This window comes from Stegastes partitus, unplaced genomic scaffold (assembly GCF_000690725.1).
Source record: "Stegastes partitus isolate 25-593 unplaced genomic scaffold, Stegastes_partitus-1.0.2 Scaffold504, whole genome shotgun sequence".
NCBI classification, from domain to species: Eukaryota; Metazoa; Chordata; class Actinopteri; family Pomacentridae; genus Stegastes; species Stegastes partitus.
In genome coordinates, this window is record NW_007578235.1 from 173038 (window position 1) to 194215 (window position 21178).

At 47.5% G+C, this 21178-nt stretch overlaps 1 protein-coding gene across 2 annotated transcripts in view; it reads right to left on the reverse strand.

Annotated features, from left to right (window-relative positions):
• Positions 1 to 836: 836 nt before the first annotated feature.
• The window catches only part of hectd2 (HECT domain containing 2), a 55794-nt gene continuing 35452 nt past the window's right edge, over positions 837 to 21178 (reverse strand). The window contains exons 15-23 of one of the 2 annotated variants that reach the window (XR_520406.1): positions 19719 to 19783; positions 19456 to 19549; positions 16953 to 17027; positions 12715 to 12802; positions 10660 to 10766; positions 5424 to 5539; positions 3472 to 3615; positions 1026 to 2456; positions 837 to 949 (exon numbers count right to left, since the gene is read on the reverse strand). Coding sequence is in view for 1 of the 2 variants with exons in the window: in XM_008287516.1 (XP_008285738.1) it covers positions 2336 to 2456; positions 3472 to 3615; positions 5424 to 5539; positions 10660 to 10766; positions 12715 to 12802; positions 16953 to 17027; positions 19456 to 19549; positions 19719 to 19783 (810 nt within the window). In the remaining variant the exon portion in view is untranslated. Of the gene's footprint in view, positions 2457 to 3471; positions 3616 to 5423; positions 5540 to 10659; positions 10767 to 12714; positions 12803 to 16952; positions 17028 to 19455; positions 19550 to 19718; positions 19784 to 21178 lie in introns of both variants that reach the window. The other variant, XM_008287516.1, reaches the window with a different exon arrangement.

Below are 21178 nucleotides of genomic sequence, written 5' to 3' on the forward strand. Positions count from 1 at the left end.
ATAAGCCTGGATGCCAACAGGTCGCTTTCTCAAAGCTGACTGATGCTTTGCACCGGTGCTAGGCTGATCCAATAACTGCTCTGAAGCAAACAGGGAGGTTTCCAGAACTCTGAAGGGTTTCACTCCTCGTTAAAATCTGGGAGGAGTCTGCCTCCTGCATGGATGGCAGTCGATCCATCTGCACACTGAAGCACACCTGAAGAGAAGGAAAAGCTGGAATCTGTCATTTCTGCTCAAAGCCCAGATCATTTATCTTCACAGTGAGACTCTTCCTGCTGTAGCTGTAGAAAACCAGCAGAGCCGTGCAGCCACCAGCAGCCACATTTTATAAATATATCGATAATATTTACTGTGTTTTAATCTGTAAAGGCAAAGAGCTGCACTCCGGGACCAAAATCACACCTGGTACCGTCTTGAACGTGCTGCTGAGTAGTTTGACAGCGTTTGATTTAAAGGTGAGCTTGAGCTGCAGGTCAGCAGCTGGTCAAAGTGTGAAGTTACATCTAAAGCATAAAGGGATGATTTCACAGGAAAAAAATCTTAATTCTGATGCACAGACATGAGTTTATAGAAGTTTAAGACCATCCTCTGACTGCAGAACGGTCCACCTCATCATCACGCTCTGGATCGGGTACATTTCTTTAAACCAATCACAGCTGTCCTGGGTCGCGCTGAGCCCAGGATGCAGTGATGGTGCCCCTGCAAAAGGTTCAACAAAATGCCAAATTCACCAAGACAGCTTCACCGCGTGGTCCAGATCTTTAAGACGTGTAATTTCCAGCATGCAGCTTGTAGACGTGATGTGAAAAACGCTCAGCTCACAGCTGGAGTCGACATCTGGGGAGTCAGACGAGCTTTAATCAGTGCAGGAGAAGGACTTTTAATCAACACTTCAGAATATTGTTGCATTAGAACTTCTAACCAGCAGAGCTTCGAAGCAGAACTCTACCTGCTAAGTGAGGAGGAGACTGTGTGATACTTTGGGTTTCACAACTGATGCAACAAGAACATTTCTGAGCGTGTGCAGGCCAGACGTTGGTGCTTCACTCAAGCTGCCTCCACGTTTAAAAAAAGAAAAGATGTAATCTGTATTTAAGGCACGATTTTTTCAACATCCTCAAACAGCCAACACGTTAACATGAACACCCAGAAGATGGTTTCTTCTCCCATCCTGCGTTCTTCTGTCTGACGAACATCCACAACACAACACAAAACAACAGGAACAGACGCCGAGCCGTCGCCGGACAGCTCTGGTTCAACTCAACATTTACAACAAAACATTTCTGCTGCAGCCTTTTGTTCCATGAAAACAGGCGGCAATGTCAAAAACACACAACTATTCACCAGACAGTCTACATCTCATGGTGCACCAGCAAAGCTCTACATCCGGACAGTAAATAAAGCCCAACCACAGAAAACAACATGTTCAGGAAGTGACTGAAGTCAGGATTGAAAAGGGGAATATTACACTGGTACATCTCATAACTTGACGTTTACACTCTACTGACACTTTCTACTCACACTTCAGCTTCACACACACTGAACTCTGTGATGTTGCTTCTACATCCTGGTCGTTCAGCTCCGTTTGCTGCAGACCAAAGAACAACCTCCTGGTCATCGGTTCAAAAATACGATTATTACAGTTACCTGAGCAAACCTTTTTTGGCGACTGAAGGTTTCTACAGAACACGTTTGATTCGTTGTCATGAACAGAAGTATTTGATTTGTGAAGCGAGGACACTTCGGGACGTTTACATGTGAGAGCTACAGGACTGTGCAAAAGTTTGAGCCACAAAGAGGATGCTCGAGGAAACATTGCTGCATTTTTGTAGGTAAAAACAACTAAAATCTGCATTAGCCTGTCAAACAGAAGCAGCTCTCCTCAGAACACCCACTCATGTGTCTCTGTGGTCTTCATGTGGTCCAGACTGACGGTCCTGATGCTGCAGGACTCCGTGCTGTTCTGAGGGTCTGTGTGATGCCGGCTGGACGTTCAGCTTCGTGCTGCAGGATGAACTCAGCACCTCCCTGACTGCACTGCATGATAGAATGAGAAGGAAGTGAAACTTTTGCACAGTTCTGTACTTCTCGTGGACATGAGAACTTCTTCGTTAACACCAGTTCATGTGCAAAGAACAGGATCCCTGGAGATCTCCTCGAAGCTCCCACCTCAGCTGCTGCAGATTTTAAAAGTGAAAACGTCTTTAGAATATTCTTTCATGTCATTTCCTTGAGATTCATGAAGCGTGCCGTGACGTGGTAGCGGGTGCGTAGCTAGCGGGCGTGTAGCTAGCGGGCGTGTAGCTAGTGGACGCGTAGCTAGCGCCGCTAACGGTCACTCCAGGCCGAAGCCCTCGGCGTTGGAGATGGCGATGGTCAGTTTGTGTTTGAGCTCCTTCCTGGTTCGATACGGAGGCAGACAGATCTGATTGAAGCAGGTGTGTGAGATCGGCAACCTGAGGACGGAAAAGCAGAGAGGAGGACCAGATGAGATGCTGGGAACGATGACGTTTGTGATGACTACCACAGAAGATCACTGGTGGTGCTGGTTTTCAAAAATATGGTGAAATACTGTAGAAGTTGATGCTTTATTTTTGGAAACCAAAAACAAGAATCAGTGCTGAGGGCAGGCTGCTGTAAAAGTGACTGCATGACGTTTATAAATCAATGTTCAGACCAAAACTAGATTTTCACGTCATTTTTACACTTTTTTTTTTTTTTTTTGAACAAAACATGAAATAATTTTTCCTTTGTTTCTAAATAATAATTAATAATCTACAACAAATTGCTGCCTTTTAAATAAATGTTCACAGTAAATAAGAGCAGGATGAGCCCCGTCCCGTCCTGTCTCAGGTATTTTAGTGCCATGTGGATTTATTTGTTGTAAATGACCTGGTGGAGGTGGACAGTGAATAAAAACCTTTCAGTTGATCTACAATCACTCGTGCAACACGTCTGAGCTGCAGACGGGCGTCCTGCAGGCCTCAGTGTCTCGTCCCTGCTCTGTGCTGGAAGCAGCAGAACAAACCACAGAAGAAGAGCCTGTGTGAACCAGCAGCAGTGGGGCAGTCTGTTTGTTCCTGACCCAGATTCAGGGTTTGTTAAAGTTCAACAGCGCTCCTTATCTGCTGCAGCTACAACCAAGTCTGTGGATCCAGTTGAGTACGACGGGCAGACGGAGGAAGGTTTCAGGGTTAATACTTCACCCATTAGTCTGCACACTCACACATTCAGGTTGGGAAATAAGGAATGGGGTGATGGTGGTGTGACGGTGGACGTCTGAGGGTTCTAAAGGTCTTCACTGCTGCACAGTGTAGACTGGTGGAGGAACTGTGCAGGAATATGAGAACTAACCACAGATATTTCAATGATCTCAGCTTTGCTGTGTCCATAGATTCTATGTAATGTCTGTAACGCCGTCTCCGGCACCCTGAGCTCTGATCTGCCTTTGGTCAGTCTTTGGAAACCTACCAGTCAGTTGGAACTTCGATCTTGGAGATTTTAAAGTTGAGGTCGGCCATTCCTCCGACAGGGACGCGGTCGCTTCCTGTGGCGAAGTGGAGGAGCTTCTTCTGCAGCTCCAGAGGAAAGGCCAGCACCACGTCCCAGAAGCACCTGTTGGAGCACACAGGTGGTCACAGGAGCTCAGGAGAGGCTCTCCGGCAGCAAACACAAACTAAAGCACCAGATTCATCCGCTGAAGCTAAACTCTCTGAAGCCCAGCCTGGTCTAGAAAACCCACTCACATTACAGCGTTTATTAGAAACTGTATAAAAACAGAGCTGCTGTCTTTTTAACTCTCCTGTGATCTGTGAAATACTTGAAATACGATTCTGAGCATCTCATTAAAAAAACAATCGTTTGTGTCACGTTCTGGAACAAACGACTGATCTGAGCTTCTTGAGCGACTCACAGCGACCAACAGTCACATGACAGAAGACCTTTCAGCTGAGCTGTTTAAACAGTAGAGACGTAACGCCGGCATGCAAACAAACACAAGACGTCGGTAAATATCTGCACTGTGCAATGTGACGGCTGACACCTGTGGTTAGAGGAGTTTGATGATAAGCTGATTTTGGGATTTTCATTTTTTGAGAAGTCGTCAAAGAACTAAAGTTTCATGTTTTTGTTTTATGACCAAACTCTGAGTTCTGTCTCCTTCTTCATGGTTGTTCTGGTTCCATGGAGGTGCTTCATGCTGCAGTGAGAAATGAACCACTGAGGAAATGTGTTGACACGACTGCAGCTGGTGGGCTGTTGAGCAGACAGCATGCAGGCCCGTGGGTCCATGGAGCGGCCCGGCGGGACCATGTACTGCATCATGATGAACAGGAGAAGCTCCACGTGGCGGTTACAAACGCCACCATCAGATTCATCGCCTTACAAGACAGAACATGAGATCATTCTGTAAACGGACTCTGGTGTTCCTGCTGTTATTGGATGGATGGAGACGGACGTGAAGGAGGAGGAACGACATGCAGGAAAGTTCTGATCCAGCTGAGGACAGAACCAGAGCCTCTCTGCTTGAAGGCGTCTGATCAGGCGGTGTTCAGTAGTGGGTCGGCCCGGCTCAGACCGTTCTATTTCTGTCTCTAGTGGACACCGACCAACACTTTGATGCCCTGAGATGCAGAGGATGGATCAGAGCGCTGGGTTAGGGTTAGCCTGCAGCTGCTTGTCGTCAGCTGTCAGCAGCCTGCACAGCCTCATTATCTGTGATGACAGGCGGCGGCTCGCTTTCCTGTCGAACAAAAGGATCGACTGTGTGGGTCTGTTTGTGAGAGAAAGTGAGCTACGCCCTGATAAAGACCCAGAACAGCTCCTCTGCTAACCTGGCTGAGCGGGTCGGGTCAGTAGGTCAGACCCACAGATGTTTGTGATTCATTTCAACAAGGCACCGGTCCGGACTGAGCATCACATCAGCAGACGGACCGAGCAGCTGAGCTGTGTGATCACTTATGGATTCAGGATCTAACAGCAGGTCACACATGGACAGAACCACAGTCCGCTGTCGGTTCTGTTGATGCTGTGATAAACTGCTGGTAGCTTTGACTGCATTAGACATGATTTGTTTCTATATTTAATAAACTGTCGCTCACTGCGTGCACGGCTCTCTGAATGAAGCTGTGAGGAACAACAATGTAAAACTGATGAATGTCGTTGCTTTAAGGGACCAGAACCACCACGTCTCACACTGAAGGACCAGATGAAGAGCTGGTCAGACAGCTGGGCCACAGTCCTGCTCCAGTCTGAAGATCAGCATGAAGGAGTTCACAGCTTGAATAAATGACTAAACTTCTAATCTCTAAAAGAACTTGTGATTTGTACGACGGGTCAGCAGATGAAGGAAGTGGAAGCGGGCTCAGTGTCTGGTTCAGTGTCTGGACTTCCTGCTGGGTGTCAGTAAACAGGAAGCGTCCTACCGTACGGTGCTGTCCGTTTTGCTGTATCCTTCGTACTGAGCAGCTTTCTGCAGAGCGCTCATGTCGAGCTCTGGACTCCCACAAACCAACATCTCCACCTCCTCCGGCCGCAGCAGCTGCAACGACGACGAGGAGAGAAAAACACTCAGTTAGAGACAACAGGGTCGGCTGTTCACGCATCATGTGATTAAAGCAACAAACACTTTGTGATGTGAAGCTGACATGACCGATCACTGTTCTAGTCACGGATTCTTCAGTTTGAGTCCTTTCTTGGGGAAAAATGTCCAAATTCTCAAGTCCCTGCTTCTTAAGTTCCAACAGGGAGTTTAAATCTGACCCTAAACTGAATGTCAGTATTTGCGGACGCCATCTTGGACCCTGAAGGACACGTTCAGCCGCTTTCTGACGTTTTATAGACCCAACAACTGTCTGACTGATCAATCAAACACATCCTCAGCTGCAGCTCTGAGGTCAAGCAAAGCAACATGAAGCAGCTCAAAGCATCTGAAAACCTTTAAAAACAAAATGACCAGATATCGTTTGAATCCAGTGCAAAAAAACAAACAAACACAAAATAAGGAGGCAAATACAAGAACGTCCACCATATGTGGCGCTGAAGGAGCTCATTTCCTGCCTCTGGTTTCATCTCAACCTGGACGTGCTGTTTTATCAGCAGGCTTCTCTGGAACAGCTGTTTATGCGCAACTTCAGCCTTTCTGCAGAAGTTTCACTCTTTTCCGCTGCTCGGTGATGCAAACGAAACGCAGCCAGTAAATGAGGAGAAACGGGGAAGTCCTGCTTCATACCAACAGCTGATAACATGTCAAACTGTCAGAGAGTCGACTTCACAGCAAGTTTCCTGTTTCAGCTGCTTCATATCTGAAAGTGTTTGAGCAGAATTCACAGCCTCATGTCTGTCAGAACCACATCACCGAGCAAGAGCAGGTAGAACCAGAGTGAAACCACAGAACACGTCCACAAACCAACCACAGGCTGCTCGTCACGTCCTCAGTGACGGAGCGACTGCAGCCGGATGACACCGGATCAAGTCTAGTAAAACTGGAAGGTGTGACTCAGGCAGTAGAAGTGTGTCAGACACGCTGAACTCTGACCGACTCAAGAAGACTTCACAAGTTAAAATGTGTGAACAATGGCTGTAGTTTCTAAATACGACACTAAATCTGGTTGATGAGGGGACGTCTGAACCATGGGGCCTTCTGAGGTGGTGTTAGCCAGCTCAACAAAACCTAAAACCTGAGTGTTGTGCCAGCGTTCTGTTCGACCTGCTTCAGTCCAGACCAGCAGGTTGTTATAAAGCAGAGATATGAGGAAATAGGGAAAAATCTCCTCCCTGTTCCTGCAAATGAGGCACGTCGGTAGAAAACAGTCAACCAGCGACTCATCAGAGCGCCGACGCTTCAGACTTTATCCATGTAGGTCCGACACCGGCCCAGAATCAGGACCACGGGGACATTAGTTCACTTTTTGGCCAAATTAAAGTGAAACTAATGTTGTTGATTGAACATGATCTGATCCATAGGAATAGACTGATTACTTTCTAATCTGCAGTAGCAGACGTGGCAGCCAATCAGGACCAAGAATGACAACATAAACAGCTTCCTGAGCAGCACCAAGCCGAGGCTGTGGGCTTCACAGGGATCACCGACGTACAGCTCAGCAGGTTTACAGATTAAATCTCAGCTGAGGATCTAAAGAAAGAAAACGATCAAAGAATCAGTGACAGAGCTTCTTACAGCTGATTTAAATCCTCTAGAACATGTCACACAGGAAACCCATCCTTCTCCTCACATCACATCCCTCTGACCTTCATCTATGCTGCCATCATCACGTCTTCACCTCCTAACACCTCAGAAATCTTGGTGTTTGGCAGAAGATGACACAAATAATGAGGTTTCCTGTTGCACCACCCACCGGCTGAACATCCAGTCTGTGCACACCACACTGAAACAGAAACCAGTTCACTGAGCGTGCTGCACAGCTCCTGTATGAAATCCCTCCTGCTGCACACTCCAGTCTCCAGAGCTCACAGTAGATTGTTTCAGACCACATTTAAAATTTGTATGTTTATGTAAAAAACCATGAACATGGATGTTACACTCACACAGCGTATGATCTTCTATGAGCTGTAGCTCTACAGATGGATAAACATGAAACCCAGAGAGGCTGAATGAGCTGACCAGTGACCAGCAACAACAACATGGTCTGTGCATAAAGACGACCTGTGACTTGTATTATCTTCTATGGGGTTATTAAATCACATCTTATTTTTAGTCTTTTTAATACAAAAGCAGTTCAAAAGTAATTTAATGTTCATGATGTTGTGCAGCCTTGTTTGTTTACTGAGTCCATGGAAACGACGATCAGGCAGCCGTGACGGGTTAGTGTTGGTCTGTGAGTCTGTCGGTCTGTGAGTCTACCAGTCCATCAGTCTACCAGTCCACCAGTCTACCAGTCCACCAGTCCACCAGTCCACCAGTCTACCAGTCTACCAGTCTGCTTCTCCATTGTGCATAATGACCCTGATATTACTGATTAGCTTTGGCTAAAAGAAAAGATCATTAGGTTTGTAAATGTCTTGTCCAGTCTGGATTTGAGGGAACAAACGAAGGGTTTCAGATACTTACAGTAAAGTTAACGTGGACGTGGAGGTACTTTGGATTTCACAGATTAGAATTAAAATGTGATGTAAGAAAGCTGTTTTGTTTTCCAGAGCAGCTCCACATGTGCTCCTGGTTTCTCTGTCTGACCCACATTCAGGCTGATAAACCGTCTTATCTGCAGCCGGAGCGTCCAGTTCGCGGCGTTGCTCTTTAAAACAAAACGACGACAGAACACGCAGCCTGACGTGAACCCGGCCGCTGTCACCTCCGACCTTAAACCCACAACCTGCACAGACCTGAAGGCCAAAGGCTGCACATGAAGCAGCAGCAGCACTGCCGGCTGCAACACTTCCTTCATATTTACTCTTTATATATAGTGAACGGTGGCGGTCACCAAGATGTTCAGGACCTTCTTGCCTTGAAATATGTTTGATTTCATGATGAACTGCGGCTTTGATCCACAGTTAGCATTAAAGCTAAACATCACAGACGTCTTCTGAGGCACAAACTGATTGAATCAGAAGTGGTTGGACGTCGTGGATTCTTCCTCCTCCTCCTCTTCAGGGTTCCCAGAGTTCAACAAACAACAACACGATCCGATCCGAGTCAGCAGCTCTTTATCAGCCAGAGCTAACATCTGACGTAGTGGGAAGACAAACAGACTTTTACTGCCCCGGCTCCATCTCTGGGCAAAATGTCTCTCTGTGAAGATGTGAGAGTTCAGTTCATGAATGTGTTGCACGTAGCAGGAATATGAGCAATGTGAGGGTTTTAGTTCATGTTAGCTGCACAGGAAGTGATGATTCCATGCTGTCGTGGTATTTTAGCTTCAGTTGATGCTGAAACAACCCGAGTCGAGCATTAATTAATTAAAACTGGTGTCTGGCATCAGGTTGAATCCACTGAGTTCCTTCAGCTCAGGGCACAAAAAGCTGTAAATATCTGGTCAGTTGACTCTGATTTCCTGTTTCTGTTCTCCAACAACACACTTGTGATGTTCATTACGTATGCAGCAGCGTCCCAGTCTGACCATTAACTCTCCAGTGACACTCTTGTGACTGGCTGATGGAACTGGTCGTGTTTCAATGGGCCTTAATCTTATTTCATTGACTCTGTCATGGTGAGAGTCTGTTCAGCTGAAGGGCGTTTTACAAGATCTGTTTAAAGACACGATACAGAACAAACCCCGGCCTTCACACCGAGAGCACGCACACGCTACACGCCTCACACGGACCAGCACACACATGCTGCAGCTCATCTTCACTTTGGGTTCATTCACTGCAACGTGTTTCCAGGTGTTTCCAGGTGTTTCCAGGTGTCCACAGCTGCTGCCAGTGGAGTAAAACACGGTGACTCTATGTCCTATAAATAATCAGCAATTCCCCTGAGGTTTCCACCAATGGGATCAATAAAGTTCTATTCTATTCTGTTCTATTCTATTCTATTCTATTCCTCTGTTCAAACAGGAGTTGTTAAACATGTCTGTTGGTCACAGCGGCGCCGCTGAAGGCTTCACGGTGGAGCCAACGACCGCAGATTTTTATTTTTTATAAATGTATTTTTACATAATCTGGTTGGAGCCACTGTCTGTTTGGGAATGTTTTAAATGAGACATTTATAACATCTAATAAAGTGATTCTGATGCTTGGATTTGGTTCATTTTTCAGATGAGTAGTTCAGGGACCCTGTCAGAAAGTTGGATATCTGGCAGTTCTCTGTGTTTACCATCAGATCAACGGTATCATTTTAGTGGTTATTTATGTTTATTGTAAAGACAGCGTGGTTATCAAACCCGCCGGCGTGCTGAGGCCTTCAGAGGGTCGACGGCTTAAACTGGAGTTTTTGCTTTTTGTAGATTTTATGATTTGGGTAGCTCTTTTTTTGTTTGGTTTTTTTTCATGTCTTGGAATAATGTTTGAATATTGCATTTATGCAAAGACAAACGTGTAAATCAAAGCTACAGTCCATCAGTCAGCGTGTGGAGGATGTAGAGGCGGCCAACGTGGAGAACAAATAGATGCAAAAGATGAAGAAAGAGAAAAGTGCAGGATTCCAGGTGTGTTCACAGGTTTACCGAGGCCCTGATAACTCAGAGCTTCATGAGGATCAGGACGAGTCCATCCTGAACCGTGTGGAAATGCAAACATTCCAAAAGTGCACTAAAAGTTAAACATTCATTCCTCCAGCCGTGATGATAGAAGGACAGTTCTCACACTTTGAAGCCGTCAACACAAGGATGGGTTCAATGCATCCAGTTTAGTGTGTAGCAGCAGAACTGTTCCTCCAGCACAGCGCTGCTACCATCAGCCCTGCCCTGGTTCTGCCTCGCTGTGTGACGTCCTGGACGGAGGACTCTGCTGAAGGGAAGCCGCTGAATTTGCTTAATGGATACGACACAAAGGCAGCGAGTGCAAACCACCGACAAGCATTCGACTTCTCAGCTTGCTCGAGGCTACGCAGAGACCCTGCAGAAAACATCACCAATGAGAGAATCCTCGTCTAAACTTGTAATTTCACACATTGCACATCTGATCTCACTAGAACGATGCAACCTGCAGCGCACCGTGTTAGTTTGTGAACCAGTGAAGCGTGTTGTGTTGGTGCTGTGGACTCACCATGAGCGCGTCGGAGGCGCACACGCTGTGGAAGCCGTGGTAGAAGGCAGCAAACTGCTTGTAAATGGATTTATTGAGCAGGAAGTCGGCGTAGAGCTGGACGTACTCTGTGGAAACACAACAACAGTGTGATCTTCATTATTCCATTACTGGCTTCTGTGCAGTCGACACAAACACACAGAGGGACGCTGGTGGAAACCTGGACCGAGCTGCAGCAGCAGCTGGATGGAAAGTTGGCTTTAGCAGGACGAACAAAGCTGATGTTCTCAGCTGGACGTCGTCCTCTTCAGAGGAACAAAGAAGCAGGTTTCTGTGTGGCTGCTCACATGACGTTAAACAGCTCAGAAGCAGCTTTTCAAGGTGGAGTGACTTCTAGTCCAATTAACTTTATGTCAACTTTAATGAACGTCTCCTCAGTGGCAGCAACAGAGACGGTAGACGTTCCCCGAGCTAACTTCTAAACAGGCTAACTAGCTCAACATCCAGAATCTACCAACAGAAAGTCTCTTTTAGCCATTCTGTGTCCACTGTGGTGTAACATCTGACAGCCTGAGTGTGAACTGAGTGACTGAAACCAGTGGATGCTGGACTAACTCCAGTGGAACAAGAACAAGGACGGATTCACTGTTAGCCGATAATGGAGACGTTTATGTCGTCGATGTGAGAACAGGACGCTTCATTTATCTTTTATCACGCATGTTCCATCTAAGAAAAATCAGCAAAGCAATGTGCAAATCCTGCTGGTTGAAGAAATAAAGTGCATTTATTTACAATAAAGTAGTGAAAAGTACCGTATATAAATACGAAGCATCCAGGAGGGATTATTGGGTTCAGTGCACAGTTGAGTCCACGAGAAGATCCAGAGGACAGAACAGTGAGCCAGTGAGTGTTCATTCAGGACAGCTCAGCAGTGTCTGACCCAGAGAAGTGTTCTGCCCTGAACACTGCTCAGAGAGGTTTCAGGTGGGTTCATCCTGCAGTCAGAACCTGCACAACCTTCAGGCGTCTGAAAATGTTCCTGCACTACACTCTTGTTTCCAACGTCCCCATGGTTGGTGGACAGGAAGCCGTCTGCCTCTCAGGGTTATGACTGCTGCAGCTGGAGTCAGAGATGGATGGTTGGACACCAGATCCATCAGTCGACCACCTCATCCACAGGCCAGAACATCCTGATCCGCAGTAATGTGTCTGTCCAGACTCTCAGTCATCCAGTAAAACTAGGAGCATCAGCAGAAAGCCGCTGGAAGGAGCCTCTTGGATGAGATGTCAAGAACCTTCAAGAACCAAAAAGAGGGAAGTCCAGCTGCTTTTCACTGAAACTGGGATTATCATGTGTAATATTTCAACATCACGAGCCAGCATCACTTCTGACTTTTCTATTCTGGTCTTACTTGAGCTCACCTGGTTTTATTTTCTGTTGTATCATATGTACACCTGGCTGCTGCTGTTGTTGTCTCCTCTTAGGACCTGCATACACTCTCATGTTACTGTAAAAATATATTCTAGGAGATACCTGGCAGCAGTGTTGATAAAGTTCCAGCTCATCCTGACTGTTGGCTGACTTACAGTAAAGTTTTGCTCAGAGATCTGTGAACCTGTCATGCAGCATTTCAGTGTGTTCACCCATCCAGGGGACATCTTGGCTAAACTGGTGCACCAGTCTGGCACCAGAGCGAATGGATCCAGATGTTCTGTGGCTGCAGGGCGCTGCGTGACCATGGCAACCAGAGAAACCCCGGCAACCAGAGAAAGCATAATAAAATCCGGTAAAAGGTGATTTTTACACCTCATCAGCAGCAGCGAGCAAACATCCTGCACCGTTTAACTAAAGCGGTCCTGGAGACGCTGAGTGTTTGTGAAAGCAGCGGTGATGTAAGAGACGGTGAACAGCGTATTATACAACCCTCAGTAAGACCAGAGTCTGTGGAGGCTGCAGCATCGCTGTCGGGCCTCCTTCAGAACACAGAACCTGGAGATAGCAGCTAGAAAACGGTGCAGCTCCTCCTGATCCCAGAGCAGACGGAACCATGAAGCCGCTCGGTGCCGGGGACTCACCCTTCCTGTTCTGCTTGGTGACGGGGATCTTGTCTCCTCCAGGCTTCAGGTTGTACGTTCTGACCACGCCCATCTCCTCCTGAAACACCTGCAGCACACACACAGCACACGCGTCTGAACATCTGGCCTGATGTGACACACCTGCACAACTTTGGATTTCATAGGAAACAAAGCAAATCTTTATTTCTACAGTTCCAGGACCTCTTGGAAGTGCTTGTCTTTGTCTTGTAGATGTGTAAACAGGTGCTGGTATCAGGTATATCTGACATGACGAAATAAGGAAACTAGTTCCATCAGCAGTCACGCCACTCTCACCACTCAGGTGTGTTTCTGTCTCTACCTGTCCTGGCTCTCTAACCCTGTGCTGGTTTCATACACCGTGTTGTGCTGTCGTCAGTCTCTTAAACTCTGATGATTTTACGACTGGGCGGTTCTGTTCTGCTGCTCCGTGAGCGGTTAGTTTGTGACCTGGATTCTAAAAGCTGCTTCACATAAATAAAGACTGTTGTCAGTATTCATATCATTAGAAGCTCATCTGTTGGAACAGATTCTGCCCCCTGCTGATCACCTCATCACTGAGGTAACAACAACCTGCCTGGCAAGAAGGACCAGAATCCAGGAAACCAGTGGACCGGGTTTGCTGGACTGTGTTTGATCTCTATTCAACACAAACTAAGTAGGGCATCGTACAGCTAAAACGTAAACCTGACACCACAGTGTCGCTGACTAACGATATCAGCTGTATGCGATCAAAGACACTGGTCTTGGCACAGATCCACCACGAGCGTCCCGGTCAGCTCCACGCAGCAGAGTGAGCAGCAGATGAGTGACGAGGCCACATGGCATCAACAGCAGCATCTGTACGTGGTTCTGACACCTCTGGGAGCTGCACATCTGTGATTCCTCTGGAGATCAAACTGGAGCAGAAAACGGTGTCGGTGGACAGCTGGACGAGCCGACTCTACTGTGGAGGATCATCAGTGGTGATGACAGGAGGCCAGTTCCCACCAGGAGCACCAGGAGCGTCTCCACTGTCAGGACTTTAAACTCATAGTTGTGCTGCAATGTTCTGAGGGAGAAGACTCTCATCACATGTGCTCCCAGCTACAGGTTTCTCAGCCACATCACCACCATCGCCGCTCTCCACTCGCCAGGTTTAGCTCCTGTCTGACTTCTGCCTCTGTCCCACAATTAAATTAAAGCCGACTGTTCAGTGCTCTTAGCAGATGATGCTTTATATGTACATCTCCATAACAGGACCTCTGGGGACCACTGGGAGCACTGGGAGCGCTGCAGGAGCACTGGGAGCGCTGCAGGAGCACTGGGAGCACTGGGAGCGCTGCAGGAGCACTGGGAGCGCTGCAGGGGCACTGGGAGCGCTGCAGGAGCACTGGGAGCACTGGGAGCGCTGCAGGAGCACTGGGAGCACTGGGAGCGGTGCATCGCTGCACCAGGCGGCCACTGCAGCCGACACGGTGAGGAATTTAAATCATGTTGAGGGATTTCTGTGGGAGCAGACGCAGGACTTTGGGATTTCAGAGCTAACATTGTCTAATATATGAGGTGTATAAATAACGTCTGAGGACGAGATGTTATGTTCTGGTCCAGGCCAAAGGGAGTTAATTATGTCAGTGGGTTGACGGAGGGCATTAACGCAGTGACAGGGATGCATACAAACATAGCATAGCAGCGAGTCAGCGCTAAAGACGGCACAGAGAGGGAGCCAGTGTCCTGCCAGCTGGTGGGTTCATCGGCACCACGGTGGTGTGACTGAGCCGGCCTATAGCTCTCACTGTGGGTTAAAATAACACCTGGGCTCAGACGCTTACATAATCCGCCTTCCCACATACGTTCCAGCGTCACATATAGCTGCCCAGCCGCATCGTGAATTACTCCATTATATCTGTTTACTACGCACAGGAGCACGAAGCGGCCCGTTCTGGCCCGCAGGCTCGTAAAACATGCTGATGTCACATAAAGTGAGTCCGAACACCTCGGGGAGGTTCTGATGTGAGCAGCGGAGGCCGTTTGGAGTCTCTCTGAGTTCATTTACAATGAGCTGCTCATCACTTTGTGTTTTATTCTTTTTAGTGTCATTTTGTATATTTTTTTATTCTGTTTTTGTCTTTTCCTCTTTTTATTTCTGATCTAATTGTTGTTCTATCAGATCATCAGTCGTCTGTGAAACAGGAAACACTCGACTGTAAAGAACGACGCTCTGCAGGTAAAGTTGTTTGTGCACATCTGCTGCTCAACACTCCTGCTCGTCCTGGTCTGTCTGACCAGGAACATGAGCTGCTTTTACTTCCTGATTTAAATTGGATTTAGGTAAAAGAATGAATTAAACATTTCCAAGAAGCAAAGCTGTCAGGCCTGAATAATCCTCATCTGAAGCTGTTCATTACCTTCAAACTAATGCGGCGACACATTTAACAAACTGCTGACCGTCACAGGAACTATACATATTTTAGGTCTTTTTTTTCTCCATATTTCACAGAAGGAACCAAACTTATCAGCTATTAGATGTCCAAGCACAAGCAGCTGCACACACTCTGATTTTTTATGTTTTTTTAAAGTTTGGCCTTTGTGCCGTTGTTTGATAGAGCAGTAGAGAGAGAGAGGACAGTGGGGGAGCAGAATGGGGGACGGACCTGCAGGAAAGGGCCATGAGCGGGATTTGAACCCATGACCTCCACATGGGGGACTACAGGCCCTGTTCATGTACAGCGGTGCCCCAGAATCTGATTATTACTAATCTGACTGAACATTGGATGCCAGTTTTCAGTACCTGGCACCAACACATTGTGAGCTGAAGTCTTGAATCCTTGCAGGTGGTTAATTAAGGTTCATTTGTATTTGTGTGTCTGACACGTGAAGGATGAGCCGTGCAGCCTGACGTCGGTGGATCTGATCCAGTTCACTCAGTGCTCTGATGGTAACTTTATGAAATCACACGGTGGCGACGGCTCTCACAGCCGTCTGTCAGCACCGTCAGCCTCTAACGAGACATCTGCAGCGTCACACGGCCAACATCAGCTGCTGCACAGCTTCCTGTGCACTCAGGTTCTCTCACATCACAAACAGCTGTGATGATCAAACCCTGGCAGGTCCGGGATCATTTACGCTCAACAGCAGAACTGGACCTGCAATAATATACATATGCAGGAAAGGAAGTTTTCTAACTGAAGTCGTTTCAGTTTTTCTAAGTTCTCGTGTTTAAAACTAACATCTGCCTTATTGTCTCCTGTAGAGTTTAACAACCAGACAAGTGCACAGAACTGGGTTCCTCCACTGAGGCTGAGTTCTGACTGTGAAGTTCAGAGAGGTTCTGGTCTGGTCTGTCCCCCCATGCTACTCTAATGCCTTTAACCTGAAGGTTCTGTCTCCTGCACAAGAGGCAGCAGGTTCTAAATTTACTGTTTTAGACGGGTTTCATTCGAGCTCTCCGTTCTCGACGTGGATCCGGTTCAACTTGTACTTTGACATAATAAATGAATGTAACGTTGACAGAAGCTGTGTGAACTTCTGGAGGCCGTTTCTAAGCAGTGAAGGTGCGTCGTCCTGCACAGCGGCGGCGCTCCAGGCTTTAGTTTAGACGTTTTCCCCAAGAACAAATAAAAGCAAGACTGAAGCCGATCAGCTTAACAACAGGAAAGACGACTCCAGGCAGCTCCAATTAATTCTTGTCAAAATCCGACTGAAGACGTTTTAGGGTCTAAAACTATCTGACCTAATGAATTTGCCTTTTTGTCGTTATTTGGCAGCGACGGTGAGGAACGAGGAGGAAATGTGCTGAGAGCAGTGACATGCAGTCAGTTGAAAGGTTTTGCCGCCGCCTTGTTCATCAGCGCTGTCACATTTCAGAGCCCAGTTAAAGCTCTGAGGTCGACCAACCACATACTTCTGGATGCTTGAGATCTAAAATAACGGCGACTGAAACCTTAGAGGCTGTTCAGACTCCCCTCATCATCCTGGCTTCATCTGGAGCAGCTGCATCTTGTATTTGTCTTCAGATCTGTCTTCAGCTCGTTGTGTTTCTGTCTCATGAGCTGCTGCTTGTAGCTGTTCAGCCCTTTGGTTCAACTCCTGTGGCTTTTAAAATGACTTTCACTTGACCTGACTGAAGGTCCAGGCCGGCTCAGACATGAACCAGGGTCACTGCTGAAGGCCTCCGCTCCATAAAACCTGAAGCTTTTCAAAATGAGCCTCCTACATGAGCGTTGATTGAAGGTTGCTACCTGGAAGGTGAGGTAGAAGTCCTCCTCCACGTTCCCCTCGTAGCTCAGCAGCTCTCCCAAACCGTGAGCCAGCTCCTGCAGACACAACAGACGGGAATCAGGACACATAACACGTTATCAATGAATGACATGCTCCTCTGTGGGATACTGTTCAGTGCTGTGGAGTCATGCATGGAGGGAAACTACACGACTGTAGGCTAGAGATGAATCAGCTTTTCTGACACAATCCCTCCAGACAGAAGATCAAAGTGAGATGATAAGTGACAACGTGTCTGCAGCGCCGCCGGAGGCTGAGCTCTGCTGAGTTATGTCAGGACGTCAGAAGTCTCCAGGTTGCCTCCAGCAGACGCTCTGGGTCGAACGCAGCAGGTCTGTGAATGTGAGGCTGAACTCAGACAACCTCCTGGAGACCGGCGGAGGCCTGGAAGCTCCCTTTGTCCACATAACCGCCACACTGTGGGATGTCTGGACGAATGCAAAACAGATCAAACCCTTTGATTTTCTGAAGCCGAACAACTGAATCAGTGTGTGCTCGGTTTGCTGAATCAAGGCTGCTGCTGCAGAGTCACCAGAGGTTCGGTGCTGACACCAGCTGCTGGCAGGATATCGTATGTCCTGCTGTTATGCAACCACACGGCCGGTTATAGCAGCCAGAGTGTGTGTGCAGAGAGAACCAGAGCCTGACCTTCTGACAGAGGTTCTGGATGTGATCAGATAACTCGCTCTCTCTCAGTGAACTGGTTCAACACACTGTCTTTATTTCATGCCTTGCTCAGAGGCCCCAGTTCTCTGCAGCACGGTGAGGAAACCTTAAAGACAGCGGTGGCTAACGTGGTATCTGTCTGGTGGTTCACTCGTCATGTGTTCAATCGATGAAGCGTATTAAAGGAAACTGGAAAGCGCCTCAGATGCCACTCTGATGGAGGCAGGACGCTGAAACCAGTGAAGCTGCTGTGAGTTTATTTCTGACTGAGCAGCTGCATCTACGTCACTTCAGTCTTTCACAACGTGTCATTAATCAGTGACCAGATCTGAACAAAGAAGAGCTCCAGTTGCATCAGCTGACATCTCTGCTGCAGTTTCACTTTTCTTTGTTCTTTTCCTGCTAAAAACGACAGCGAGGCGACGCTGTACGATGCAGTAGAAGTGTTCCTCCACCTGAACTGCTCTGCTGTCAGAGCGCTGAGCCTCGATCCTCCCAGAGACCAGAACATGATGTGAGAACACTATGTACAGCCGTGATGTATACACTGGCGAATGTAACAGAGCGCATGTGTACGTGTGCACAAGCCCAGGACTGTGGTTCTGATGGGTGTGAGTACGACGGAGGCAGAAGAAGGAGGCGCTGGATTAGCTCCACATCTGGAAACAATCAGCAGCTGAAAATTAAGTTTTCCAACCGTTTGTTTAGGTAAAAAAAAACTCCCATAAACCCACGCTGCTGCAACAAACACTCTGTTATGAAGAGTTTCACTCAATACTAGCAGATAGTTTGTTCTGAGAACGTAGAAGAACCAGAACCAGAACATGAGCTGCATGGCTGAAGAGCAGCACATCTACTGCAAAACCATTAAAGGTCATTTTCTCTGCATGTGATCTTACTGCCTGTAAAAACGTCCTAAAATGCACACGTGAATATTAGAACAACACGATCAGCACAGTGATTGGTCAGAGTGCTGCCGGACGGCACGACGCCGGCAGGGTGGTCAGAGCTGGACGGGTCATCTGGTGGAACAGCAGCACATCAAGGTACATTTAGACCCTTCAAAGACCAGGATCGGAGGAATTTAGAGACAAAGTGAGCAGAGGGAGATCAAAAGTTTGACTCTGGCACGACCTAGTGGTGGACGAGAGAACTGCAGGTGTGCAGAGACTCAGACTGGACATGTTGCTTCTGCTGAGCTGCCCGAGCAACGTGTTCATGCTGAAGGCACTTCAGAGGTTCAGTTCAATCCTCTGAACCACATGCAGTTAGCCAGTTGTTCTTTCTGCTCCTGTCACGTTTCACTGTGGCTCATTTTTCACTGCAACATAAAGTCCTGCAGCTCTGTGGAACCAGAACCACTGGACTGGACGGAGAGAGAACTCAGAGACGTCTTCTGTTGTCGTAGCATCAGTGAAACACACTGGAATCATCACGTAGCCCAGAGGTGTCACCAAACAGCTGCTCTTATCTGCCTGCAGTGATTCTTCTGTCGGCTGCAGCTCCGTCAGCGACGACGTCACAGCTGCACACATCTGTGTGAATGTTTTGTGTTTTACACAAAGTGGTCACAGCAAACTGTTCAAAGTGTTTCTGCTGATTTTAAGTTTCCCACCAGAGCAGCATGTGATGAGTCCAAGGACCGTCTGAACAGTGAAATTCTGACTTTTTTTATTCTGTTAAATGTGAAACATGCCTTTAGGACTCACTGGTGTGTTTTGGGCTTTATGAGGCTTAATCTTGACCTCTGAAGTCACAAATAATAGATTTTTTTGAGAATGGACGGGCGGAGACACCCACCGGCATGATCTGCTGCAGGTCATCCAGGGTGGCGGTCGCCATGCCAACGAGGGCATTCTGGTCACATGGTGTGGTAGGTGGGGTGAGGAGCTTCCTGTAAAGACACAAATTACAGGTTGTACTTCTTTAAAACGCATCCTGGAAACGTCAGAGAAGGACTCAGCTGTTCTGCTCAGTCTGTGGCAGCCGCAGAGACATCAGCCGGATTCTGGACTCAGGAGTCAAAATCAAACTTGGTGTGAGTAAAGTGAAAACACACGTACCTGTAGCAGTAGAGAGGGAAGTGGATGTCCAGAGCGATGCTGTTGTACACTGCTAAGCCCATCAGCTGACAACACGTCAGGTCAAGGAGGAAACACACACGCCTTCATCAGCACATCTGTGCATTGGGAGTGTTTTCTAAAATGGTCTGTATTTATTTTCTACATACAGACAAACCTGTGCAGTACTCGTGCTGTCCTACGTATAGAACAACGCTGTTCAGGGTGCTGATCCATTTAAAGGACTCTGAGCAGCTTACACAGTTTGACATGGAGGAGAATCTGCTCCGTTTATATTTTCCACTGTGAGATTAATGAAGTCTTGTCTTGTGTTCGCTGATGGTTAAAAATCTCTGCCTCAAAACGTAACTGTTGATGCACAATGTCCAGCAGCAAACACAACAGCTTCTCACAAAGTCTTTTTAAAGTGTTATTATTATTATTATTATTATAAACAAATGAAACTGGTCCATTCACAGAACCGGAGCAGCGCTTTGTGAACCAGTCTGCATTCAGCAGCAACGACATTAACGATAATCGATTTAATTGCTGTTAAAAATTAAACCGATACGGCAGAAGATGAAGGAGAGAACGTACATTAGTCCCTCTTCCTGCTCTGCTCTCCACGGTGAGACAGATAAAGGCTGATCTCATCTTCCTCCTCGCTGGCAGCAGAGAGCATCGTAGTGACTCCTGTGGCAGGTTCTGCTCAGAGCTGATGATGGCGAGAGAACAACATCTAGAAGAGCAACGGCCAGGATCCGTCTGCTCAACGTAACCAAGCCAACACCGTCACCAAAGTTACGTCTTGATGTCTGAGGTCTCACGCCGTCCACCTGCAGGCTGTGATTTCAGGTGTTATCTGGAGTCCAACAGAGACAGCCTGTCAGGGAAAGGGCACCGGCTCTGGTGGACCTGAGCTTTGGTGGAAACATTTTAGAAGGTCCAAATTTAGGTTGGCAGAGCAGAACCGGTTCTAAGTTGGAGGACGTGGAGCGGTCAGCACCATAGAACCGCATTCATGAGCTCAGGTTTCACTATAACATGTCGGCTTGGCCAACAGTCTGTCAGACAGAAACGGACCAGAACACCTGCGCTCCACCTCGTCTTTCAACCGACATCTGACTGGACGCTGAACATTTACAAAGGCCCGGTTTGGCTCATGCAGAAACAGGCTGACGGACAGGTAACGCCATCACCTGAACGAGGTACACGAGCTCACACACACACACACACACACACACACACTGCTCTCTTCACACTGACTAGCCGACCAACACTCGGTCTGCTCAACATGACAACATGACCGTATGTAGAACGTATAAACCTCTACTTGGTCTTTCCCGCAGACTGAATGATGTCAGGGACTAACTCAGTGTCTGCGTTTGGGTCGGACGGTGACCTGAGTTCAAGCAGAGAACGTCTCATCCACCTGCAGCCTCTGTTTTGTTCTTTATGTCTGA